The sequence below is a fragment of the Vanacampus margaritifer genome, chromosome 9 (genome assembly GCF_051991255.1).
Source record: "Vanacampus margaritifer isolate UIUO_Vmar chromosome 9, RoL_Vmar_1.0, whole genome shotgun sequence".
In the NCBI taxonomy this organism is placed as follows: Eukaryota; Metazoa; Chordata; class Actinopteri; order Syngnathiformes; family Syngnathidae; genus Vanacampus; species Vanacampus margaritifer.
In genome coordinates, this window is record NC_135440.1 from 16,583,183 (window position 1) to 16,610,887 (window position 27,705).

The 27,705-nt window shown below is 39.0% G+C and overlaps 4 protein-coding genes across 11 annotated transcripts in view; all 4 read right to left on the reverse strand.

Moving 5' to 3' along the window:
* Positions 1–40: 40 nt before the first annotated feature.
* Positions 41–5,919, reverse strand: smpd5 (sphingomyelin phosphodiesterase 5). Of its 3 annotated transcripts, none has more exons than XM_077576963.1 (8): positions 5,835–5,919; positions 3,372–4,446; positions 1,851–1,926; positions 1,636–1,776; positions 1,453–1,542; positions 1,311–1,374; positions 630–789; positions 41–448 (listed from the first exon to the last, which is right to left on the reverse strand). In XM_077576963.1, exons 2-8 carry the CDS (start codon positions 4,428–4,430, stop codon positions 356–358), a joined length of 1,683 nt encoding a protein of 560 aa, XP_077433089.1. In that variant the 5' UTR covers positions 4,431–4,446; positions 5,835–5,919; the 3' UTR covers positions 41–355. The 3 variants fall into 3 exon arrangements, with proteins under 3 accessions (XP_077433089.1, XP_077433091.1, XP_077433090.1); XM_077576965.1 differs by lacking the exon at positions 5,835–5,919 and adding an exon at positions 5,661–5,744; XM_077576964.1 differs by lacking the exon at positions 5,835–5,919 and adding an exon at positions 5,379–5,481.
* Positions 5,920–6,508: 589 nt separating this feature from the next.
* grinab (glutamate receptor, ionotropic, N-methyl D-aspartate-associated protein 1b (glutamate binding)) lies at positions 6,509–11,638 on the reverse strand. Its single transcript, XM_077576976.1, has 6 exons — positions 11,332–11,638; positions 11,122–11,225; positions 10,053–10,253; positions 8,766–8,894; positions 8,541–8,684; positions 6,509–6,958 (listed from the first exon to the last, which is right to left on the reverse strand). The coding sequence occupies exons 1-6, from the start codon at positions 11,558–11,560 to the stop codon at positions 6,806–6,808; spliced, it is 960 nt and encodes a 319-aa protein (XP_077433102.1). The 5' UTR covers positions 11,561–11,638; the 3' UTR covers positions 6,509–6,805.
* Positions 11,639–12,199: 561 nt separating this feature from the next.
* On the reverse strand, positions 12,200–21,575 carry rbm24b (RNA binding motif protein 24b). Of its 3 annotated transcripts, none has more exons than XM_077576934.1 (5): positions 21,407–21,575; positions 21,050–21,202; positions 20,036–20,159; positions 19,445–19,499; positions 12,200–14,018 (listed from the first exon to the last, which is right to left on the reverse strand). In XM_077576934.1, the coding sequence occupies exons 3-5, from the start codon at positions 20,151–20,153 to the stop codon at positions 13,646–13,648; spliced, it is 546 nt and encodes a 181-aa protein (XP_077433060.1). In that variant the 5' UTR covers positions 20,154–20,159; positions 21,050–21,202; positions 21,407–21,575; the 3' UTR covers positions 12,200–13,645. The 3 variants fall into 3 exon arrangements, with proteins under 3 accessions (XP_077433060.1, XP_077433061.1, XP_077433059.1); XM_077576935.1 differs by having other exon boundaries at positions 21,050–21,198; positions 21,407–21,566; XM_077576933.1 differs by having other exon boundaries at positions 21,050–21,574.
* Positions 21,576–23,009: 1,434 nt separating this feature from the next.
* kif13a (kinesin family member 13A) overlaps positions 23,010–27,705 on the reverse strand; it is a 45,677-nt gene continuing 40,981 nt past the window's right edge. For 2 of the 4 annotated variants that reach the window (XM_077576115.1, XM_077576114.1), the window contains 3 exons: positions 27,382–27,573; positions 25,698–26,658; positions 23,010–24,600 (listed from right to left, as the gene is read on the reverse strand). In XM_077576115.1, the coding sequence (XP_077432241.1) occupies positions 24,467–24,600; positions 25,698–26,658; positions 27,382–27,573 (1,287 nt within the window). In that variant the 3' untranslated portion in view covers positions 23,010–24,466. The remainder of the gene's footprint in view (positions 24,601–25,697; positions 26,659–27,381; positions 27,574–27,705) is intronic. The other 2 variants (XM_077576117.1, XM_077576116.1) reach the window with 2 other exon arrangements.

Sequence of the window (27,705 nt, forward strand, 5' to 3'; positions counted from 1 at the left end):
AAAGAAGCGTGTCACCGGGTCAACGGTAGAATAGCAAAAGTAATCGGGCATTGCTGAACAGTAATTGTTTATTTCTGTTAAGAATTCCAGCAATGAAATAAAAAATATGTATACAAAATTCCAGAAGCCTAAATGTGCAATATAAATTGAATACCTTAAGTATCCAGAGAAACCCCTCACCAACATCACCTGAGATATTTTACAGAGATTTCTAGTGCATCAGCATTACATTTCGAAATCAAAATACAATATGTAAACATAAGACAATTATGGCTATACAGCAATGTACTTTCAGTACATTTTTTTGTTCCCTTTCTCTGAAAATTGAATTGTTTGTATTTGTTCTAACTAAAAGTCAAGAGTCCATTCTGACGTTCAGTCTCAAGCCCACAGGAATATGGTCCGTCAAGCCAGCTAGCTGGGTTATAAATGAGACCTCTTCCACTGCCTAAAAGAAGAAGAGAAAGTTGAGTTGCCATTTTACAAACAATGAACGAGCATGTGATCCGTGTCAACACGTTAGCTCATCATTAGTGTTTACAAATTATTTTGTTGCGTCCACAGATTGGCGTAATTGGTCGAAAGAAGAGAGACGCAGACAATGAGAAATGTTAAGTGAAGCCACATACGGTTTGGCAGTGCTTGGAAATGGACTTTTCCCGGAATAGGATATAATCAATCCTTCGTCCAATCCACGGCTGGTCAGCTTCGGGGTAAACCAACGGCGAGCCTGCGGCGGGAATGGGAGAGCAGATATAACGCTTTCGCAGCACGTCATTCTCCAATGTTCTGCATAGATATAAACAAAAGTTAGTCAACTTTGCATCATTTTAGTTATGTAAACTCATTCACTGCCATTGAGGGCTATAGATGTCAAAAATTCATTGAACTATTTCTATTAGTTTAACATTTTTTCTACTATTGTCAACAAGAGTATGAAAACCGAGATTTTTTTTATTGTACATTTAGAACAGATATAAAATTTGCAATTAATCGTGAGTTAACTAGTGAAGTCATGCGATTAATTACGATCACAAATTTTAATCGCTTGACGCCCCTAATTTTTAATAATCTTTTATTTTTTAAATCGCGTCAGGCGACATTTTTATTTGTAATTAATTGTATGACTTCAATAGTTAACTCACGATTAATTGCAAATTTTATATCTGTTCTAAATGTTTTCATACTCTTGTTAGCAAAAGTGGAGAGAGAAAAAAGTTAAACTAGTAGAAATAGTTCAAATTAATTTTTGACGTCTATAGCCGTCAATGGCAGTGAATGAGTTAATAGTCAGAGGATGTATAGATGACCTTTGGAGCTTTTCTGGAGTGTTTACATCATCGTCATACAACGTTGGCTGCTCGAGCAGGGTTCCTGTAATGCAGAAATGGCCATTTATAAAATGATACGTTCAAATGAAATATCATGTTTGACCACAAGTAACAAACATACCAATGACCCAAGGCTTTTCTTTCCCCGGCCCTGCTCTGCAAGGGTCTTTGTATTCCTCAAAGAGACCGTGATTCTGTTCCAAGGTGTCATCTAAACCGACAGGAGAACAGGTCAATACTAAAGTGGATGTGCTGGGGAGGGGGGAAGGGGTTCAACTGGCAATTGCGGGCGATAAAAACACACCCGGTGAGCAGTTGTCAAAATTGAAGTCTCCGCAAAGCACGTCGAAAACCACTTCCTCGTCAGGCTGCCTGAAGGCAGCTTGGAAATCACCAATCCACTTGGTGACCATGTTCAACTGCTCACAGCGGATCTCTCCTTCACCTTATTCAAAGAGGCATATGTCATTCATGTTTGTTTTTTCCGTTTCCTCGGGATAGTCTGAAAATGGAAATTACCTTCTGGTGCATGAAGGTGGATACAGTTGAAAAAACCAACCAGTTTCCTCTGCTTCTGATTTTTCCCGATCAACACCTGAGAGAATATAGCAAGTGGTTTTACGAAACTTTGAAGCGACCAGTCTAGAATTTAACCACACGTTATATGAAAACACCAACAAGGCCATTTGTTATCTCCATGTCATCAAAGTTAAGGGCGAATATGCAATACAGGGAGTAAGCTAACTGCTGCTTGTTATCTGTATTACTTGTTAGCACAATCAAGAATGGTGTGCTCCCTCAAAAATACAAATAAAACAAAAACCACTTTTGACAGCATATTTATTAATTAGCCTTATGTGTTTTTGAACTGAAGCAATTGGTTGAGAATTGTTAGCATCAACTTCTGACTTGAATTGCAAAGCAACATTCATTTATGATTAATTACGTTTTTTTCATATTTTACTTGAACAAAGGTTAACCCCTCTCTTTTTTTTCTTTTTTTTTTAACACTAGTGCAACAGTTACGACTTACAAGTGTAAAAATTATTGCTATGTCCTAAAACAGATTGCATTTGATCTTATTGAAAGAACTGCAGATGTACAATTTCATATGTAGATGTGGCAAAAAAAAAAGCGAAGCGTGGAGAGTCACTGTGCAGTCAGTGAATGTGTCGATAATTGCCAACAGCCTCGTAAATATCAGCTCTCTCCTTTTATTTCTTGCTCTTTACTCACTTCTTATTGTGGTATTAATGCAATGGCCAGGCCAATTGGCTTTTTCTTTGTTGTTTGTGGTTCAATAAAATAAATAAATAAATGAATAAAATGCAGTACAGTATATGTCGTGCCTCAACATGTGCCCAATAATTAGAGATTGACGGATGTATATTATTTTAGGGCCGATACGATACAGATTATTATTAGTCAAGGACGCTGATAACCGATAATTACAGCCGGTATTCATTTTCACTCGAACGGAAAATAATTGGTTTTAAAAAAATATTAAAAATTACAAAAATACAAACTCCAGCTCTTTTAAGCATATGTTTATTGAACAACTATTAAGAGTTAAAAAAAAATTTTTTAATCTTAGTCAACAGACAACTTTTCTTTAAAAACCTAAAAAAAAGTTGTAACGTCTTCAAAAGTTAAATAAAAACTTAAACAAGTAAATCATTCCCTATTGTTTTCTACAATAAAGTTTTCCAAAGTTTAAAAATATCTACATTTTTACTTATCTAAGTTTCAATGTCAAACAAAACCAGAAGGCTTATAACGTTGACTATTTTTTTTTTATAAATAGTTCCCTGAACTTAACACATTTTTAAAATTGATCCATTATCGGCTATAAGATTCTTCAAAATGGCCGATGCCGATATTTGTCAAAATGCTGAATATTGGTGCCGAGTTAGTCAGTCCGGCCGATAATCGATCCATCCCTACCAATAAGAAGAATGGGTTGTGGTTTTTCATCCAGTTGAGTCAGGCGGACCATATCGGGTCATTATAAGCATGTGACTTGCGAAACAAAACAAGTACCTTTGTGGCAAGAAGCCCCTTGGCAGCCAGCGCGTCTTCACCTTTGCTGTTGGGAAAGCAGTGATACTCGGCCTCCACGATGGGGAATCGGCTGGCCAGGAAGAGGCCGCTGTTGAAGAACTTAAACGAGGAGCAGCTGCACGGGGGTTGGCAGGCGTACCCGCCGATGTCGTAGAGTATGTGCGCAAACAAAGGACTGAGCGCCCCGGTGAGTTTCTGTGCGGCTCGTTTATCAAACACCTCCTCTAAACAGAGGATGTCCACATGGGCGGGAAACATGGTGGACACTTCCCACGGCACGTCGCCCAGCTGGCCCAGTCCCTGAGAGAGCAGAGCGCGCGGGGCGCTGCGCTCGCCCGTTCGCCCCTGCTGGTTAGAGTTCTGGTTAAAATTGTGCTGGATGGAAACGGCGGCTTCTTTTGCATCTTCGCAGGGGATGTAAACCACGTCGCTGTCGGAATATGGGATTGAAGCCTGCCTGTCCGTAGCGCCGTACATAGACGTGTTGGATGCGGGGAGTATACTGTTGGAAGGGCTGAGAGTGTCACAACTGCTGGGAGAGTCGATAAAGATACGGATATTGGGCCGGCCCACACCGTGAGCGATGCACTCGCCGATAGCGGCGGCCCGTTCCTGGGTGTTGGGCAGATTGTTGAAGCGAGCCAGACTGTCGGGCAAAAGACACAAGTTGGCCGAGGCGAAGACGAACGACGCCTTTCCCTCCAGCTCCAAGCCCCTGTGCGTCTCGCCCTGGAGCGACGCCGTCTCTCGGTGGTAGCAGAAGGGTCTGCGGCACGCCTGCAGCGGGGCCCACAACAGGAAGCCCAGCAAGGCGAAGGGCGCGCTCACCACGAACAGAACCAAGAAGGCGATGGAGCCGAAGAAGACTTTGAGGGGGTGGAGGTAGCACGCGTCCTGTCGTCTCCGTTCGATGGTGGTCAACTTGCACACGGCGATGAGGCGGTCGAGAAACCAGAAACACGGCAGGATCAATGCCCATCCCGCCGCATGGGCGACGGCGACACACCGGTTGGGGAATGGGGACGTCTGCAGGGCCATAGTGCAGGGATTTTTGCTAAAAAAAAACAGCAGACAAAAATCAGGTGTCGCCTTATTTCTTTTCCCGCCGCTGGACACTACAGAAAGGTGAAATAATCCACGTTATCACACTGCATTACAATAGAATGTGGTTTGACAAGATGAGTGATGACCTAAATGTAGCTGTGGTGGTTCACTGGCATCTTAGATACGATGGCAGGATCACTTTCAGTGTATGTAAAGAGGAAAACGTGGTATTAAAAGGGGCTATAATCCACCATCTGTTATGTTATCCCACAGCAGGAAATGAAACCTACACGCAGGGATGTGTTGCCCCAGTATAAGAACTGAACCTCCATCAGTTTTTTGGATACTTTGAAATATATTTATAATTTTTCAGTCCACCTATGCTTCGTCAAACCCCAATTAGCCCCGGGAGAGAGAAAAAATCCTGGAGCCGTGCCTGCCTGCCTAAACGCCTTTACTGTAAATAAAATTCTCTACATTCCACCTGGATGAGCTCGAGCCCATCCTAGGTGACTTGTACACCCTGGACTGGTAACCAGCCAATCGCCCCAAAAAAATAAATCACGTATATGTACAGTTTAGCCCCTAGGCGTTATTGTGCCCATTTTTGGGCTTTTTGTTGGTTCTGACCAAGCCATTTCAAAATAAAATACTGCCCACGGGTTAGACAAGATGGTCGAGATTCAAACCCAGAACCACAGAACTGTGAGTCAGTCTTTCTAACCACTAGGTTAGGTCTAGTAAAATATGACGTTTTACTTTAACAACATTACAAATGCAACGGGAATAGCTTTAGCCTTTTTAAATGAGTCAACTGGATTACAGGGCGGAAGATTCAAACAACCAGGAAGTTGCATATTTACGGTCATTCATTCACCATTTTTCTGTATTATTAACTGTATTGCGTTACATCCCGATTTATGACTGACGACACAATCTTACCGCACGTGCTCGCATTCGTCGTTCTTCCGACTCACATTTCCTCCCTTCCTTCCTTCAGGTGAGGATCAGAATCTTGTCGCCGCCCCTGTGTAGGTATGCTAAGCTAGCAATGTTGTAAACACAATCAAGACACGCTGTTAACGTTGCGGGCACTTTCGTAAACGCGATCGTGTGTTCAACCTTCCCGACACAGCCCATAGTTTTGTCAACGCACGTCTATAATGTGCTATTAACGTAAACAGTGTTGACAAACCTCAAACGGCTAACTCAAGACATTCCTACCTTTTGGTAAGGAAAAGGAAACTGGGGCGCACCGTCCCGACAGAACATCATGTAGTAAAACTCTACATTTAGTGTCCTTGTCCAAGTCAAGCAGTCGCGTTTTTAATAAACTGCACGTTTTAAGACGCCGTATGAATTAATTAATGAAGTGGTCCAAATCAGATGAACACTTACCATGTTATCTGTACCTCATTTCGGACCGAGTGAGCCGAGCCTTAATGACGTCACACGAGTGGTTAAACCCGCCGGTCACGTGTCCTCACCTGTGGCCACGTGACAAACATACCTGACCCAGGCACAGTCGCCACAAAAGCTCACAAGTTCTAATGTCGTCACTTACATGCATTATGATTAACAAACTGATTATCGAATCCATGATTAAATTCGGAATACATATACATGCGAATAAATAATTTTATTTTTTTTATTTTATTTATAATCAATTCAATTATTTCATAAGATAAATGGATACCATATGTTTGATTCTAATATGTTTCAGTTTTTTAATGTTGTACATTTTATTTATATTTAATGCAGTGATTATATACCACTAGTGATACTTGTACCAATGCATTGAATGAATTTAAAAAAGAGAGAAAAAAAATTATTAAAAATTCGGGGCGTCAGGCGATTCAAGTTTAATTAATCACATGACTTCACTAGTTAACTAACGATTAATCACAAATTTCATCTGTTCTAAATGTACAATAAAAAAATCTAGGTTTTCATACTCTTGTTACCAAAATTGTAAAAAAAGTGTTAAACTAATAAAAATAGTTAAAATAAAATTTTGACGTTTATAGCCGTCAATGGCAGTGAATGACTGAATGAAAATATGACTGGTCAGATCAAAAGTAAGACAAATTTTAATGGAACAAATTCTTGAACCGACTGTAATGTACCTAATAAAGGTTTAATAGTGCAAAATATAACAAACAATTTATATATTCTTTCATAACAGAATCACTACTGAAGAACATTTAGATTTTTTTTTTTTAACGGCCAGGCGAAGAAAAGACAATTTACCACAATACTTTGATCAGTGAAAAAAAAGTACAAGACTTCCTTGTAATCAATCAGCAAAAACAGGATTCTGATGTCATTTTGTCTCTTTCTCTCTTTTTTCCTTTTTTTTATTTTTTAGCTCAGCTGCCCCTGGCTCTTCCCAGAAGAGCAAGAATGTAGATAAAGACGTTGATGATGTCTGTATACAGGTTAAGTGCAGCAAAGACGTATTCTTCAGGATGCAGGGACAATTCCTTGTTGCCGAGCAGCAGCTGCGTGTCCACTGCCAAGAACTGGAACAAATGAAAGACGATTTTTATGGCCTTATGTATAAACACTGACATTTTGGTATAAACTTGAGATTTAAGGAACATTTGGTAAGTGATATCAAGAAAACTAAAACAGGGAGTCCTCGAGTTACGTTCCTACGCTGGTAATGTAATCCGGATTTCACCATTAAAGTTGATATTTACATCAAAATACTTTGTACGGTAATTGAAAAAAAAACCATATTTGCGCATGCAGAGGCGTAGCCACGTAGCAATTGCTCGGGGCCAACAGGTTTGACACAAACCGCTTATCCTTCCCGTTAGTGCAGCAATGACAATTGACAGTTGCAAATTCCCTGAGTCAGGTTTTTTTTTTCTTAAGAAAAAACAAAAACAACAACAACAACAACAACCATGTATATAGTAAGGCTGATTAAAAAATGGTCATGAATAGTAGTAAAGATTTTATTAAAAACAAAACCAAAAAAACAACCATGGCACTTTTTGAAGTAACAATGTATATAGTAAGAAGTTAAAAAACTTTAATAAATAAACAAATTTAAAAAACTACCATGTATAGAGGCATTTATTTATTTATTTAAAAATAAAGACCATGTATAGTGAAGCTTTTATTCTTTCTCTCTAAAAAAAACAATGTATATTAAGGCTATTAATATTATTATTATTATTTTAAATGACCATGTTAGGCCTTTTCTTTAAATGACAACGTATACCGGGATGTTTAAAAAACAACCATTTAAGGCTTTTTTTTATGACCACATGTAATAAAGCATTTTTAAAAACATGGCCTTGTATATAGTAGGCAAGTAGGGCATTAAAAAAAATGTTTTTTAAATCATTAATATTAAGGCTTTTATTAAAAAAATTAATAAATTACTATTATAGTAATGCTCTTATTATTTATTCCAAAAAAGTTACCATGTATATTAAGACATTTATTTAACAAATAGCCAAGGCATTTTTTTTTTTAAAAGATGACCTTGTTTAGTCAACAAAACAATAACCATGTAAGTAAAAAGTAAGGTGTTTTTTTTTTAACGACCATAGGGCGTTTTTGTTTTTTTAACAACCATGTATATGTAGTAAGATGTTTATTTTATTTATTTATTTTTAATTAAAAAACAAACAAACGACCACGTATAGCATTAGTAAGGCTTAAAAAAAAAAAAACATAAAACGACCATGCGATTAGTCATTTTATTTTCCTGTTTTCTGCCTCACTTAATGGTGATTATTTATTGAAGATACTGATGTGCGATTTGAAAACGGCGCTCTACGGGGCACCCAATCCCTTCTTGCTTGGGGCCCTTGCGGAGCTAATACAAACTTAAAACCCGGACATGTGACGCGCCTGATGGCGAGCCGACCTGCTCGACGGACATCGGTTGCTGGAGGTAACAACAACAAAACTTTAAAGTGATTCCTGTGGGAAATGAAGGAAAAATAATTTGCTATGGACGAGGCACGGGAGCCGTAAAGTCGAACCGACGAAACCCGACGACTCCCTGCACAAACGTCTGACGTCCACCACAAATCAGGAGGCAAATGCGTGCGTGTGTGTGTGTGTGTTGACGTAAGGACTTACACAGGTGAAGAGCAAAGCTGCCAGCCCAGAATACAAAATGTTCAGGATCTTGTTACGTATGATGATGCACAACAGGCTGAAGACGATGAGGACAACCAAGCAGACGAACATCACACCGTAACAGGAAGTGAAGTCATACTTGGTCTGTGGAAGGGATGACAAGCATGACGCGAGTTATATCGCATCTCAAACTAGTAGTGGTGAATGTGAGCGGCGGACGGCAACCTGGAGAGAGAAGATGACCACCGTGAAGCAGACCACAGCGGTGATGCCCAGCGCCATGACCACGATGTCGGTTTCATGGAAGCTGGCGATCATTCCCACCATGTAGGACATGCTGAGGGTCAGGATGGACTGAAAACAAGACAAAATACTTGGTTTTGAACTACATATTGGCCGCTCGTTTTTTTTTAGATCACAAAACCCTGGCATTTGAACAAGGGTGTGTAGACTTTTTATCCTCATTGTATGTAGCTTAATTGTTAGTGAAAGAACTTTAAAGCACTGCAGCACCTCCTAGTATTTTTTTTTATACTACAAACAAAATTTTAAAGAAAAATATTGCATTTAATGTTGTACAAATATTAGTCTCTATGGCATTAAAATCCTGAATATGCTCATTTATTGTTAGGATAAAGTATGAAATTAATTTGTATAAAGTGACCTAAATTTCCAATTGATTGCCTGACCGCCTGTCATCATATTGTCATGGGACAAAAATACACTCTTTTTTTTTAACCTTGGTTGAGGCCAGCGCTCTTCTGAATGTTAGTCGAGTTTAATATTGTTGATAAAACTTAAGCTTGGTTATATTGTTGACATGTTGTTTTAGATGAAAACAAGATTGTTTCATTCCATCAAGTAAATACCAGCACAACCTTTGCATAATTTTCATTCTAGAATCCACCTCAGATACAAAAAAAAGGACTCGTCAACACTTCACTAGGGGTAAGAATCTTTGAATGTCTGACAAATCGATTTGATTCAGATTTTTGGGTGTGCGATTCGATTCAGAATCGCTTTTCGATTAGGAAAGATTTTTGATTCAACATGATTTGATTTAAAATGTTTTTTGCTTCAATTTATAGATGTATAAAGATGAAGGAATCGTAATGATCGACTCCAGTCTGACTCGCTAATGCTAATTAGTGCTCTACTCGCGGCACTTTTATCACTCAAAAGAACGTCTCCACGCTGCAAAAAAACAACTTTTATTGGAATAATTTGATCGTGACTTTTTCCTTCTACTCTCTAATGTGGCTATAACTTAACAGTGTATCAGACCATGTGGAACCATACTGCCCCTAAGTGGCCAAATTGGGTACAACATGAACAAACAACCAAAGGGAAGACAGTATAAAATAATTTGACTAAAATCGATTTTTGGGACATCTAAAATCGATTCTGAATCGTACTAAATGAGAATCGCGATTCTTATGAAAATCGATTTTTTTGGGCACACCCCTACTGTTCACCATTTTGAATAAACCAGCAAAATAAAAGATGGCTTACTAGGGCAACCAGGTTCCACGGATGTTTCCTCCGCAGGTTTCCACAGCAGCTGATGGCGCACATGGACACAAAGAATGTGACGTAGGACACAATGTAGGGCCAGAGGTTCTCCTTCGCGTACGCCTTGATTTCATCCACAAAGGTGAAAACCATCACGAAGGAGAAGGTCACCGCCAGTTGAGCAGTTAGCACCAAGAACACCTGCAGGGTGAAAGCAACAAGTGGAGTTTCATTCTCCAACATGCATCTCAAGTCATATCAATTAAAGGCAACAACATATTTTTCAGTTATACTAACAAGTACATTAATTGGTCAGTTTTTTTTTTTTTTTTTAAATATGCATTTTTGAATGCACAATGTTAACACTCTCTTTTCCCATTTTTCTTATTTTAATAGAATTGAATGTTTGGCTTATGGGGATATGAGAGGGCAGTTATGTGGATAATCAGGGATATTAATGTTCTACCGCCGACTGGAATTCCGGGTCACTATGCTGTACTCCTTTCTGGATGGCGGGTGCACACCTCGTCTTCCTGGAATACTTTTAATTGTTTGTATACATTTTAGTACATACATACTGTAAGTGGTACTCTGACTTACTCACTTCAGTTCTATGCTTGTAACTCAAAACACTCATATCTCAAATAATTTATCCAAATTGAAATGAACAGAAATGCCATGAATCCATCCCTGCCATTGCGCTCCTTCAGGTGTGTGCCTTGGCCACTGGGGGGCGGTATAACACAGTCATACACACACAAACAAAGAAGAGTCTCACGACGAAGCAACTCAGTAAGCTGCAGTAACGTCAGTTGCTTTTATGAAGAATTTCATTAGTGCATTTTTTTGTCGTTTACTTGGTCAATGTGCCACTGTACTTTTTGCACCATTTTTGTTTGCCCTGGAATTTTTATAATGTAAAATATATGCCTTGCCTCAATAAAGAATGGGAAATACTGCATTAGGCTACGTTGCTGCCTATAGTTTGTCTATTAATTAATAATGAATTATTGTCTGGTTGTAGTATTTTCCCTTATGGTCTTCCTCAACGTAGAACACTGCCCCCTACCTTCCGAATGAAGGCTCTTCTTATGGTTTTGTTATCCAATCCAAAACCGAAGTCCTGGTTATCGTGAAATGGTGGTGGGTCCTCCTCACTGTGGTAAGCATCACCTGAAGTGACAGCAGCCAAACAGAAGGGAAAACAAATACATTGACGTATTTGGAAGAAAAAAAAAGAAAACTACAACAACATCAAACCAGGACATTTCTTCCTTACTGCATATGTTGTCGTGAAAGCCGTAGGCAGGTGGAGAATACGGCGAGGATGCTGGGTTGCTCATACCGAAGGCTCCAGGTACACCAGGCCCAAAAGCAGCCGGCGGGGGAAGAGGAAGACCCCCGGGAGAGCCCACGAACACGTTCGGGCCTGACGCATGCTCGAACGACGTCTGCGGCAGCGGGAGTTCCTCGTCCAGTCGAGTGTATGCAGTTTTACCCGTGGCCATTTTTGCAATCGAAAGTAGACATCCGGTTTGTGTTGAAAAAATACAAGCTGACGGTCGAGACAAAATACACGCCCCTAGACAACAGCGCGGTGACGTCAAAATCACGTGACTGACTGGTTTCCGTGTCTTTTTTCTTACCACACATACTTGAGACACTTAGCATGTTTGTAGCTAGATTTGGTAACTTTTCACTTGTACTCCTTACATTTGAAAACATAGGGGGAGCTAGTTACAAAAGTATGCCACTATAAACATATTAATTTGTTGTAATAGTACTAAAAGTGTTATTAAGTGCACTTCTGGAGCAGAGGCAGCTACATGTAGTCTACTGGTAACGAAATGGGCAAAATAACAAAAATAGTAGTAGTGTTGTCATCTGCGACGCAGGTCATTACAGAAATCTGCCAAAAAAAACAACACAGCTGCCTGACAGTGATTTTGGTGTGCAGTACACACATTATATCAGATGACCCAGTTGAGTGTTATGTAAACACACCCGGCTACTAAACGTGAAGAGCAAACATAAACTTCGGCCTTAAAAATGTCCGATTTCCAAACATGGGTGTGGTTGAATGATGGTAAAATTAATTATATGACTATAAATAGCTTGCTTTTGCAGTATAACACGTACTTCCTCAATGGAGTCTTTAATACACCTTTATTTTTCTTTAATATTGACATGAATTCAGAGTCCGTTAGTAACAATACACAAAATAATTAGATTTCCCTTTATTTCACATACAAACTTCCAACTTTTTTTTTTTAAATAACGCATAGTAAAATGCAAGGCAAAATACCTTTGCACTTCACAATGTCAGATGACATCAAAAGGTTCAAGTTCATAAGCTTCCTTATTAAAGTGGTCAAATGTGTTTGTGTGTATATATAAAAAAGGCAACATTTAAGCGTTTATGAGACAAACATTACAAATCTACAGAAGGTATTGCTACTGTTCCACTCATATTTTGATCTTTATACAGATTGTAGTTTCAAACAGCCACGGCATGCTCTTGATAAACGTTGTAGTGGACCTATCTAAATACCAAACACACAAAAATAAATGGTTTATTATTGTAAGCTTCCATAATAAATACATAAATAGCATAATTTAAAAGGCACATTAGGAAACAAAATGAAAGATTCACATTCAAAAACTTTTTTTTGCTGAGCTTGCTTGATGTGCAATTCATGAGTGTTTTTGTTCTAGTTTCAGCTATTTATCTCATCTGCTATGGGAAATATGTACACTATCACAAAGTTAGGAATAATAGGCTTTTGGGTGACATTTCAGAATGAACCTATAAAATGAACAAACTTCACAGGTGAATCAATTTGACCTTCTGAATGCACACATCAAACTGTCCAATGTTTCAGTTTTTGTACAACTTGCTGTTGCTGAATGGCAAAAATTCACAACGGGTGCTGGATCCATAAAAAATCCCAATGCTTTTGCGACTCTTCCGATCTGTGACTCATTTAACGACACTGACCCATTAGAGCTTAATGCCATCTGAGAACCTGCTATTTGAGGCGAGGTACAGTTGATCAGTTGTTATTTTGGTGTCATGGCGGCAAAATATTAACAGCATGATGAAGCTATAGTACATTTCAAGTTTATCCAGAAATTTCACCCAAGCCCAGTATCCCTTTTATGAGTAGTGTACATACTAAAGGGGAAACTAGAGGGAGCTGTTTGCATAGATTGAGCTGATACAAATCCTGAAAAATGCACCATGATTGACTCACTCATTCAGACACGTTTTGGTATATAAAGTAGTGGGGAAGACACTTGATCATAAGACTGATGCTTGGGAACACTTACAGAATATATATACAAAAATTAGTCATGAGGTTCAGTTAGTCTGCTTTAGTTGACATTCAATCCTTTTGCTGATGTATAAATATTAAATAACAAAAAAAAAAAATACTGATCTAATTTGAATAAAATACAGCATTTGTTTGCACATCCTGTGTTTTCTTCACTTTTCAAGTTAAAAGCTTGTGCGGACAACACTCATTGGACAGTAACTTGACCCCCGGTCGCACTGGGTGGTGACCTCTCGACCGCTTCTCAGCATTTTCTTTTCACTGCATGCGATCCGTCTGCAGCTGCTGAGGCTGGTACTGGCTGTAGGCGGCGGCGGCAGCGGCGGCCCCCGGGGTGGCCGCGGTGGCGAGCGGCTGCTGGACCGCGTAGCCGTAGCCGGCTGTGGTCATGTAGCCCGTGGGGGCCGGGGAGGCGGCGTAGGGATACTGCTCGTAGGCGGCGGCAGCTGCTGCGGCAGCGGTGGCAGCTGCAGCCGAATACTGAGCATAAGCGGCTCCAGTGTAGTCAAGGTATGGCGAGGTGGCGGCGGCCGCCGCCGCAGCTGTCGCCGAGGCACTTGAGGGTTGTACATGAGGGATCACCATACTGGGCTGGACAAAGGCCTGAGGGTAGACATAGTGAGCCGGGATCCTGTAGGACACAAACACACACTTGGTGTCAAAGGTAAAATGCAAAGGGTAATCCTAACTCAAAAATACGCCAATCCAGTCCTCAGAACACGGCAAATCCATTCATTAACAACTTTGGGGGGGAAAAAACCCTACCTAGATAAGAAAAGTTAAAAGCAGAAAAAACCACAAGCGCAATAAAAGCACTCTTAAAATGGCAACTCAGCGCTGCACCCAACAACCTGGCAACAAAATGCGAGTCGACCACATGACACCACACCGTCACGAAAGGAAGTGGACATGGTTGTGCCCACTCTGTCACGCCAACAGCACACGGCAGGCATGCCCACACATGTTAGGTCCTTCAACACAAACAAAAACAATCAACTGCAAACAAGTCCACTGCTATGGAAACGGCAAAAATGAAGGCGCTAGCTTCCGGAGAATTGGAAGTTTTAATGAGCAGTATACAGCGGAACCTTGAAGGTCAACGGATCATCTTTGAACTGGGATCTGTATGGATCATGCGCCACGGTTCGGCACGCACATAGTCCGCGGATTGGTTGATGAAAAAAAAAATAATAATAATTGTGCATGCTCATGTGAAGATCCCCAGTTATGTCATGGTTCATCCTTTCCACCTCTATATCGGAAATTATAAAACTACTTATGAACATTATGTAGCCCTGTTAATTTGGCTCACTATGTATGATTTAATGTAAGAGTACATTGTATAAATGTGCTCCACAGTTTCGCCACTAGGTGGCAGTGTGGGAATACACTAGGGTGAACAGTTTTTCTAGTGACGTCATTTTAAGAGAATAACGTTGCTAAATCGACTTTCATTTCCAGTTGTAGCTTTCGTTCGGTTCTCCTCGCCCTTGGTGTTTCTTTTCGTTTCTTTTTAAATTAATTAATTTATTTTTTATTGCTTATTACAAAACATACAATAGCCATTCTTAATAATGACAAACCAATGACTGAAACTATTGTTGAATATACATAACAAAAGAAAACAAATAAAACAACATGCCAAGGGGGAAAAGTTTACAAAAAAATAATGAAATGTTTACATAAATTGTAGGTCTTGATACGCTCTCGGCGTTTCTGCTGCACAATGACGTCACTAGGAAAACCGTTCCCACCAAATGCATTCCTACATGGCCTCCTAGTGGTGAAACTGTGAAGCACACTTTTGAAATGTAATTAAGAAGATCTCTTCGATTAAATCATAGTGAGCCAAATTAACAGGGCTACAATTACAATTATGAACATTTCAAAGAAATAAACACTACTAATGTTAGTTTGTTTTTTTTACAGTTCCGCAAGTCCGAATTTAGAGTTGCGCACCTTCTGTGTCGTACCATGTTGTCTTGCAAAATGTCGAGGCTTACTGGGACAGATGTAGTGTAATTAATTCAGGGCAAGAACAATTAGTTGTTTGAACGTTTATAAATATCGCAGTGGAAGTCAACCCAAAATATTTCTTTACAATAATGTTCTATACAACCGCACCAGTCAAAACGCGATATTCTGATTAATACTGCGTTTGTGGAATATGAATATTTTATCCATCTCAGGGGGCGGCCATTTTGTCACTTACCATCGACATCAGTTGCTCAGGGCTGAGGCAACAACCAAATACGGCTAAACTTGTGAACGTCACATGACCAAACTCAGAAAAGAAGTGAGCCATGATTGGTTGTTACTCGCTACCCGAGTCCTGAGCAACTGTGATGCCATTTTCAGTCGAAAACAAGTGCCAAAATGGCCACATCCTGAAAAGGATAAAAATGGGTGACGCGTAATTCATATTCCACAAATGTATTATTAATCAGAATGCCGTGATTAGACTGGTGGGGGCGCATACAAAATATTACTGTAAAGAAATTTGACTAATACTTTTTGAACAGTGTAAATGTATTTGATCACACGCAAAAAAATTGCAAGCATAAAATGTACATGTATTGAAAATATGTAATGATAATGGAATAAAAATATATATTTTTATACAGTAGAATAAACCTTTACATTTTGTACATTAACTGCGGCCTACCCCTTAGAATGAAGCTCACTGAGCTAAAGTGTCGCAAGGTTAGATGACATGACATCACGTATGACAAAGGTTCGACCTCCGTGTTTTTGGTTGACTTAACTTTCGGGAGGGGGTGTCAAATTGCCAAACTTCTCTAATTCACTGATACCAGCAGAAGGGGACCAAGACTACATTTGGCCAAACCAAATTTTGAAGTCACTCACAAAATATATTGAGGAGCAGGTGTGCAGGGGTTAAATCTGTCCCCTACAAGAGCCCCCCCACACACACACACACAAACTACACATGCCAACATGATTGACAAGGGAGGCTGGAGGCGAGGCTATTTTTGCCGCCCTTGTCATGTCCAAAGGACGTGCTGATCTCTTTCAGTAACACATGGCGGGCCACTCGTCAACTGGAGCAACTCATCTGCGCCACTTGGCCGTGCTCTGATCTCATCGGTAGTTAAAAAAAATAAATTATTTTTTAAATTTTTTTTTACAAAAAATCAGATTAGCAAATAATCGTCTCGCTATTCTTAGTATCGATAAACAACCATAAAATGTATATACTTTAAAATTGGTGGCTATTCAAATTATTAATTTTATGGCTCATAGAGAAGGCGCAAAAAAACAAAAACCTCTACATGTGCATTATATCAAAATACTAAACGCTGCTTGTGTTAACAACCAACAAAATTAATCGACTATTTTAATAATCGAGTAATCCTTAGGAGCCTTTTTTTTTATTGCCCAAAACCTCTGATATCAACAGTAATTGTTCACTGATTTCTGTAGTCCTTGATGACTGATTATCTTCTGTGTTTAATCAAAATAAGATATCTATTTTTACTTTGGAAAACAATGACCGAACCGGAAACATAGTACAATATCAACCCACCTTTTTTTTTTTTATCACTATATGAATACGAAGTACAAATAAACACCAATCACTGCACTCTAAAAACTATGGGTCAAAAATGGACCGATCCTCTACTTGGGTCGATTTGACCCAACTTTGAGTCAAGAAATGGGTCTCTTTGTGTAACAACTCATATATATTGGTCAGATCCTTTACTTGGGTCAAAAATTGGGTCATTTTGTATAAAACAACCCAGAAAGTTGGGTTAAATTGACCCATAAAGTGGATCGGTCCATTTTTGATCCGTAATTGGGTTACTCTGGACCCAAATGTTTTTACAGTGTGGTTAATAAACAGTAATCAGGAGGAAATGATTTTGTAATACACATTAATGCAAAATTAAAATGAATCTGATGAGTCGATTAAATAATCAATAGATTAATCAATTAAAAATATTCAATAGGGACAGCACTATTAACAACAAACCTGATTTTAATTTTGGTTGCGGATTTTTGCTCAATCCCTGTATTGTCGTACTATTGTTAACGTGAAAATGATTTTTTGGGGCTGATCATCAGATCGAGCTACTTTGTAATGAGTAGATTTACATAAACATTATTTTTTTTCACCTTTCCTACAAATGAACTGACCCACCCATCTGTTTCAAAAATCAAACATGACCCTTGACCATGTCCTTGTTTTAACTCATTCACTGCCATTGACGGCTATGAACGTCAAAAATTCATTTGAACTATTTCTATTAGTTAAACATTTTTTTATGGAAACCTAGAAAAAAAAATTATTGTACATTTAGAACAGATAAAATTTGTGATTAATCGTGAGTTAACTAGTAAAGTCACGCGATTAATCTCGAATAAAAATCTGAATCGCATGACGCCCCTAATTTTTTATCTTTTCTTTAAAAAATAAAATAAAATAAAACATTTATTTTAATTTTTTCTTTTTTTCTTTAATTTTTTAAAAATAATGTTTAAAAAATAATAATTGTATTTATTTTTTTTATAAGTTTTTAAATAATCTTTTCTTTAAAAAAACATTTTTAAATATATATTTTTATTTTTTTATAATTTCTTTTTTTTATAATTTTTATTATGTTTCGTTATTTTTAATAATCTTTTTTTTTTTAAAACAACAAAAGATTATAAAAAATTGGGGGAATCAGGCGATTAAATTTTTTAATTGTAATTAATCGCATGACTTCTCAAGTTAACTCACGATTAATCACAAATTTTATATCTGTTTTAAATGTACAATAAATAAGGTTTTCATACTCTTGTTAAAGAAAGTGGAAAAAAATGTTAAATTAATAGAAATAGTTAAGATGAATCTTTGACGTCTATAGCCGTCAATGGCAGTGAATGAGTTAATAGGCGCTTAAAAAAAAAGAAGCCTGTCCTTGCTTTGATGCATATTTTGCGGTTCTTCCAGTGGAGCTCTAAATAAAGGTGCTTTGTAAATCACCAGGACACATGGGTAATCTGCAGCCTGGGACCAAAAGGCTTCCACCTGTTGCCCACAGCTGAGCGGCGATGCCTGTGCCATGCATTATTAACAGCGCTGCTCCTATTTTCCATCCGAATTTGAGAGGGCGCCGAGATCATTGTGGCAGACAGCTGCTGCCTGTGAGGCGCGCTCGGATCTCGTGTCTGCAACATTTGTCTGTTGACCTACAGAGTTATTTTCTACACGGTCTTGTAGGTGTACAACCGAACTCAAAGCAATGGGTTAATTGAAAGGAAACAAAAAACGCCCACATGCAGGCCAAGTGTGATTGTTTTTGTTGCAGGGAATCCAATTGTGAGCTCTTATCAGAATCCTTTTTTTTTTTTGTCCATTCACAACAAAACATGATCATCTTAAGGTTAACTAAAAAACACTGAAGGGAGGCAGAATAAACAGCAGGCTACAGCACAAAAAATTAAAGAGTCAACACCCCATTGCAGAGTTACACCATCCTGGCAAAAGTCACTCAAATCGTGAACAAAAATGAACTCCCCGGCCCCAAATAGTTGTAGAAATGAGCACACAAGTTAAGCTGAACACCACATCATACTGAAAACAAGGCACACACCAATCTATGTGCTATGAAAACCAACAACAAAAAAAAAAAAAGACACCCATGCATCTAGTCACCATTTCAGCTCGTTTGTGTATGTTTACACGTAACACTTTAGCGCTCTGCCCAATAGTAGACTCAGCTATTCCTCATATCATCATCTGCTATTTTAACCGTTACCGAGCCTGTCAGATCAGAGAGAGACACAGACAACATGAAGTCAATCCGGCAGTTGGCTAAGAAAGAGGAGTGGGGGAGAAAAGGAGGGAGGGGGTGGGGGTGGGGGTGGGGGGTGGAGTCACATGTTCAATTCCGTCACAGTCAACACCGAGAGGAGCGCTCATGTCATCATCACTCACATGTCCTCATTCATCAGGGTTTGAAACAGGTGATAGACACAATAAAAATGTCATGATAAAGTGACTGTCCTGTTTTTTCGGGGGGGGGGGGGGGGACAGATTGTGCAACATACCCATAAGGCCTTTGGATGAATGCGGGGTGGATCTGAGGCATGCCAAATGCAAAGCCTAGAAAAGAAAAATATGTGAGCATAACAAGAAATTGTCAGTTAGCAAAGTAGGCAATATTCTCTTTGGTGTCTTGGGGGTCACTAAGAAATGTCTTTATTTTTGAAGGGAAAAACTGTTTTATTTTATTATTTTTTACCATATGCCTAGACTGTATTTCTGATCAAATGAACATTTATCTTAATTGAGAAAAAACTACGCTTTAAAAAAAAAGGACATCTTTAAGTGACCCAAAACTTTTGAGCTGTAAGATATACTGTATCTGTAGAACTATATGTACATCAGTGCTTTTAAAAAAAATAATATAAGGCAATTTCTGAGTGACTCTAAACTCAATTTTTTTATGTTGCACTTACAAACTGTAAACACAAAAATATGCACATTATGCTGGTGTGTACTGTGTTTTCCTTAGGACTTTTCCTGTCTTGTACCGTTAGGATGAAATTGTCAAGTGGTTGGCGGCCACAATTGAGGATCCAAACAAATAAATAAATAAATAAATGCCCCTCCTGGAATGAACAATGAGCACCTCTCACCTGGCTGTATGACCCTCGGCTTGGCTCCGAGGTAGGCCAGGTTCACATTGGCCTTCCTGCCATCTATAATGGGGTTGGGGTCCTTGCAGGCTCGATCGGCGGAAGCTCGGTCTGCCATGGTCACCTGGAGGAAGAGAAGAATGATACTTCAAAAAAAAAAAAACTACAACATGTAATTTTAGAACTAAACAAGCTCAAATCAAATTTAGGGATGGGACTTAATAACGTAGTCTTTTTTATATATATTTATTCTCATAATTTTTTGTCCATGTAGTATGCATTGCTCAGCTGTATGTCAATATTATGGAAATACATGGTGGAAGTTGCAAAGTAAAGTACAAATAATCAATACTGTACTTTAGTAAATTTCCAGGTATCTGTACTTTATTTTCCTACCCAGATGACTGTACTTTCTACTCCTTACTTTACTTTTTCAACCACCATAGATGACGACTCAATATAAGGAAAATATGTAAAAAAGAAAGTAAGGTAAACTGGATCTGAGGATCTGGCATTAACCAGAAAACATTAACAACGACAAAACAGGTCTAGCTAAGTTAGCTAGGAAATGTTTTTTCCTTGTACCATGACATCAACATATTTTGACTATATTGCAAATAAATGCTTTCACTTGCAAAATTTTATTTGGAATTTGGGAGTTATGCTGTCAGTAGTTTATAGAAGTAAACCAAACTAATCATTTTACTCATTTTATTAATAGCAGCATCAGGAGTTAAAAAAAAACATAAGTATATTAGTCAGTATGTTTTCTTACTTTTTCTAAAATTGTAAGTGAAAATTAAATGTTTTTTTTGTTTTTGTTTTTTTACAATAGTCTCTATACTTCTAATCTAGTGTTGAGTACTTTTGCCACCTCTGCTTGTATGCATGGTGCGGTCATTACCAGTGACACATGTCACATATTCATAATGGCAGCAAAACAGCCGGTAGCACGTGCTCCAGGAACGTTACAAAACTTTTTTTTTTTTTTTTTTGGAGTGAGTGAACACTTACGAATCCATAACCTCTGGACTTCCCCGTCTGGCGGTCAGTGATGACCACAGCCTCTTCGATGTCCCCGAACACCTCGAAGTACTTCCTGAGACTCGAGTCGGTGGTGTGGTAGGGGAGACCTCCCACGAAGATTTTGGTGAAGGTGGTGTCTTTCTGGGCCGAATGCATATTTTATGGAGTTAATTGATTTAGAGGTGTTAAAAATTAAATAAAAATAGGCACTTGGGAGCTAAGAAAAAACGTCTGAGTGGAGGGAGAGTGCGTGAAGAGTGTGTGTGGATCGGACAGAAGTCCTCTGGTCGCTAGCGAGGAGGAGGAGGAGAAGGAGGAGGAGGAGGAGGAGGAAGAAGAGGACACCTGTTAGATTGTTGCCCACTTGTCAGAGTGTGTGACACGTAAATGTAACTCCACCCAAGTGGCGACCATCACACCAGAACTGCCTCACAGCAGACCGAAGAGCGAAAAAACGTGTCCAAAAAAATGAACGTGAAATGTGCTAATGTTGTTTATTACATTGTGGGTTTTGGCGGAGTTGAAGTGAGGTGGTACTTGTACGCTGAGCGCCCCCTGTTGTCTGGAGGTGGTCAGAGGCGTTAGGAGCTACACAGGTGTTTTTGTGTGCGGTTGTGGTGACGTCGTGCACCTCCGTACGTTCTCTGCTTTATTTTACAGGTAGCATTGACGTAATGGTGACTTGTGAGGTTTATTAGAGTCAGCTTCAGAGGACATACACAGCTATGTTACAGTCACAATATTAGGCCAATTAACCCGCACACGTGGTAGACTCAATGTAAATCTGCATTTAAATGTAAAGTTTTTCACACTTTATAGATGTATTATTTATGACTTCATGTTTGTATAAAGTACATTGAATTTAGTTTTACAGGTATGCATGTCGTAGACTAATAGACTTTCCGTTGCCTATAAAAAAATATATATATATTTTGGAAATGAAACTTTTACATTTTATAATGTAAAAAATGCGATCAAATTTACTTTTAAACTTAAATTGATTTATCACATAATTTTGGCAAAAACAAATAAACATTTTACCCAATTTATTTGAGTCTATTAACATTACACTACTTCCACTATTATAAACCTGCAGCCAAAATTCCAGTAAGGGGATTCATCTTTAATAGTAGCCAAATTTAGATTTTTACAGGCTACAAATACTGTCTGTATCATGTTTTATGTGTGTAGTGTGTCCCTCTGTTAGTGCATGAGGACATGTGGAAAGGTCACACAAATGGAATGACTGCTGTCAGTCACAGTGTCACACTGCAGGGACACCCAAAAAAGAATGCAGTCATTGTTATAATGCTATGCGCTACACCTGTGCTTTTCCTATATGACAAATGATGTTTTGTAAAAACTAAATAAAAATAACCACACGTGACCTGTGTCCCCTCTGTTAGTTGTCAGTTTTGTACAAATATACTAGTTAAGTTTGGATTGTGCACAAAATACACTCAATATATAAAAGCACAACACAGAACTGTTTAAAAAAATAGAAAAACATAAATTTTGAATTTTAAGTAAAAAATTTCACAGATGCAAAAATGCAGGCAGGCAAGATGGCACCGCAATGCAGTATAGATAATATCACACTACTACCACTGTCACAGTTTAATGAAAAGCACGTTTTTATATAATAATAATAAAGTTTTTTTTTTTAAACAAAAAACGTGAAGGGACAATTTAGTTAACTGTCCAGCACAAAAAGTATGTATCAACAAATATTAGGACTATTTATCGAGAAACTACTTAATTCGAACACTTGTTTTTTGTGTGTGTGTGTGTTTTTTTTTTAATTAAACAACTTGTTTGATTTGTGTTTTGGATTTTTTTTTTTTTAAAAGCAATTTGGATGCACAGTACATGCTTTTCATTACCCAGTGACTATGAACATGTAATACTAAGGTTAGAGTCAACGCAACAAAAAAGTCAACACAGTGGCTTGATTGTAAATGTTCAATTCTAGAACATTCTTGTACCAATTAAAACACTTTTTGCGATACACCATAAATACAAATCTGTACATTATAATAGCGTAAATACAATTTTAAAAACACTTGTATTTACATCCCCGCAAGGGAAAGCAGCTGAAGGGAAAGATATTCCATTTACAACTTGAACATATACATTATATATAGATGCATCATAACTTTCTTTTCTGCAGTTGGCCACATGTTCATACACAACAACCTCATCCTCTCTGTAATGCGACACCGTTTGTCACAATGTCATTCGATCCTAAATAGGACATAATGCATTATTGAGTACCTGCTAATAACATGTGGTATTACGTGTCAGTCAGTCAACATATAAATTTCACATGGACACACAATAAAATACAATTAAAAAAAAGCCAAATAAGGCTGGGTGGCATTCAGAAAGCCACTGGGCGTCATCATAATCAACACACATTGTCACAGGTACACACACCTTTTTTTTCTTCTTTTTTTTAAGGTTATGTGTCCACCTTTACGGAAGCAGGGACATAAGGCATCGTTGTATCCAAAATGTGGATAAAGCCTATAAAATCCTCATATCCAAGTGCTAAACAGAGTCAAAACAAAATCTTCATACAGAGATGACATCATACGGCTTTTGCGTCCTCTCAGTTGAAAAACGTGAGAACTCGCTCGATCAGTTCCTTTCCAGTGCAAGCGTTCAAACAGCACGATTCTCATGCTGGATGGGGATTGTTCGATCCACAGTGTTACAGTACTTCAACAGGAAAATTTAAGAGTCACAAAGTGAAGGCAATGCAGGTTTTCTTGTTGATCTTGAGGATATGTGGAATTATTCCGTATAGTGACATGGCACTGAACTTTACACACAGATATACTCAATATGCTGTGTTCTTCCACATACAGTATGTTGGAAACTTGGTATGCAAAATTCGGGTTATTCTTAAAGATGGAAACTTTCCAGCGGAAATAGTTGGAATTTATAGGATAGAACCATAATGTTAAGGCAAGTTATCAAAATGTATATTTGCTTGTCTTGTTTGGATTCTTTAGTTGAATTTCCCACGGAAAGTTTCCATCCTAACAGCAGATATGAAACTCTTTGGTTGCCCCTGACATCACACATCAATGAAAATATCAAGGCTTATTAACAGTAGTACATTCTTAATCTTAATATCCCAGATTAATCATCATATGAGCCTCAAGGGATTAGGGATTACGACACCATACAAAAATATGCTTTCTTAAGTGGCTAATATTTCCATATGGACTCCCAGTTATGCATTTCCTTTTAAAAATACACCCATATGGAAAAGTATGTGCATAATGAGCATGTGCATATTCAGTGATTAGCTTCATTAGAAAGTCAAATCCTAAAAAAAAGTCAAAATGTGAATTTTAGCCAAAGAAGTCAAACCGTGGCCCAGACTGTGTCTTTGTTTTATCTGAGGAGGGTGGTTGGTTGTGTGTCCATGGAGGGCGGGCCTCTGGTCAGACGAGATGGCTTCACGAACACGCCGTGGCCTGGCGGGCATCGGAAGTATACTCTCCCCTGGACTGTACCATTGTGCTTACCTGGGGGAGGGTTTGAAATATTAAAATGTCAGCAATATGCAAAACACTGAAACGGCATGCAGGTCTTGACTATGTATGGTATCGATAATCCTGATCAATTATGGACAAAAGTATTAGGACAAACTTCTTATTAATCAGCCAGGTGTTGATTTAAACTGATTAGTTCCGCAGAATTTTTATTCTTTATCTTAACGACTATTATATGCTTCCAACTGAGTAATTCACTATAAATTCAACACATCTTCTGAATCAATTCACCCCCTGGCCAGTGGGGGGCGCTTTGCTTGTGATTCATATTGCATGGATAAAGGCCACATTCAAATAAACATCAAAATGGAATAAATTGAATAAATAAATAAATAAAACTCTGCCTTTTTATCACAATTTCCAAGAGGAAATAAATACTTGCATTTATATACACCTCACCTTTTCAGTGTTTATACACTTGTTGTCATGTTTTTTTTTTTTTTACTTTTGTACTATGTATGCACAAAGAAGTTATGATTATGCAAGTGCAATTTTTATTCAGATGCTTTATTGTTCAAAAATGTGAGTCGACGCACCTCACACATTGACGTGCATAAAAACAAAGCTTTCTAAAGATATTAATTGTTCATGAAAAATAATGAAGTTATCACATTAATCATAGACAAAATATATTTTTACTGCTGAAAATGGCAGAATGAGTCAAGTATCCCTTTAAAAACACCCAGCCCTACTCACAGTTGCATGTTCTTTATCCTCTGCAAAGAAAGACTAAAATATTACTTCATCTTACTGTGACTGTCACCATGTCTGTATTATACTGCCCCCAGGTGGCCAAGGCGCAGACACGTGAAGGAGCAGCACAATCTCCATTCAATTAAAAGCAAAATTGTGCAAAAACTGCCTTTTAATTTTTTTTATTTATGCATTTTTTAATTATGTAATTACTGTACAATATTATAGAAATTGATTTTTTCTTATTGGATGATTTTAGAATTTTTACTTTTATATCTCAAGTCTCATATCTCAAATAAGCAGTGCCCTCTAGTGGAGAAAATCATCAAATAGTAAATTGTGCAGTATTTCCTTTGCGATACTTTGAATGAACTCACCTACTGCCAGGTCCAGTTTGACCCCGATCCAGATTCCCTTGGCAAACTCCACCCCTCCGACATAGTGGACCGTTCCTCGTCTCTTCCCCACCCACACCATCTCCCCGGGCGCCATCCAGTCAGGAAGCTGGGCGACGGGGGCGCTCTCATCCCCGCTGGAGTCGCCCGAGGGCTCCGTGCTGCTGGGGTCGGGGCTGGGAGAGGGGCTCCCGTGGGGCACGTCTCCCTGCGCCGGCTCGCGGATCGGAGGGTCTCCTCCTCTGAGGGGCGGGGCTTTGGACAAGGATGTAACCGAGGTGATAACTGAGGTTGGAGATGGGCCGATGGTGCAAATGACAGTATTACTTGAAACAGGATGTTTGTGTAAAGCGGCCGAGGCGTTGTCAGAATTGTTTGTAATACCAGCGACATCAGACGAGTGGCACGTTTCTGTCTTTAGTGTTGTGGCGATGTCACCACCGTCTTGCTCCCATTTTTGTGTAAAATCGTCCAAATCCTCTTCTGCAATCGTATCATCCGCCCCTTTAAAGTCAGTGAACTCCTGACTGCAGCTGAGATTGCAGTTTTGAGGCAGAGGAAAAGTTCTCTCTTCGCTTCCGGCAGCAACACTTTTCATTTGTGTGTAGCCCCTCCCAGCATGACATCCGACGACATCATGGGACTCTCTGGAGGTGCAGGTGAGATGGTCGGAGCTCTCACTGGAACTGAAAGGTAAGTCGGACAGCGTGGCGTTGGAGGCGCTGTGAGAAAAGTAACCGCTGGTGCAGCTACTGGTGGTGGGGCTACGAGACACCTCCTTCCGCTCCTTCCAGTCGGCGCGACTCTCCAGGGTGGCGTTGTAGATGTCAAAGTTTGCAAAGTCCTCTGGGATGTATGACCGGAAGCCGGCGCCGTGGTCTTGAAGGCCTCGGTCCAGATTGAGAGTCGCGTCCACTGCAGGCTCCTCCTCATCGGATTCCTGCTGTTTAATTGATATCAGCAGACATTAGCGGTAAGAATCATCATCTTTTTTTTTACTGTAAAAGTTAATGAGGGCAGAATGGCAACATGCAACATGAAACTTGTGTCTGAGCTCTGTGCAATTGTGATGTCAAGTGGCAAAATGGCCGCCCCCTTAGATGGATCAAAACGGGTGGATTTTGCTGCTTAATTCATATTCCACAAACGCAATATAAATCAGAATATTGTGTTTGGACTAGAAGGGCTGCATAGAAGATATTATTGTACAGAAAAGGGGGAAAAAAACCTAATAATTTTCTAAATTGTTTAGCCCTAGTTTAGATACCATCATAAATGCATGGAATAAAAATAAATAACGTGATCGGTGAAACTTGTAACATGTCTGAATTTTATTTTTATTTTTTAACAACAACAACAACAATAATAATAATAATAATAATAATAATAATAATAATAATAATAATAATAATAATAATAGGTTATCCTCAACTAGTAATCAGGTCTCAATCATCAATGGCAAAATTCATATCTCAATCTGTCAATGGGATTGCTATGGAAAAGACAGATAGATGCTATTATACGTCATTAATGACAAAAGCGTAATTGCTCATGGAGTGGTTTGAACAGCTGACACTGAAAATGGATGGAGGGATGAATGGATTCACACAACAACCATGCTAAATGTGTCAACCTTTCCAAAGCAATCTGATGGCTCTGGCCGTACCGTGATCATGTGACTTTGACTTCCAAAGGGAGCAGCGTGTGTAGCACTTACAGCACCGTGCGGCAGTATGCGGCTGAGCTGTCTGCAGGTGGGGGCGGAAGGCTTGCAGTGGCCCTCGCTGCCTGCCCTGGGTCTGCGCCAGGGGCAGGGAGGGGGGAGCAGTGCAGAGCTGTCCACACATGAGCGCATGCTCTGCGGAACAACAGCACAGACTTCACGCACACACACATCGACAAACACGTTGCATGCAGGCATGCGTGGTAGCTGGGCAGGTGGGGTTGCCAAGTTAGTGGCATGCATTTCAATAAACGGCTTGCGGTGTAG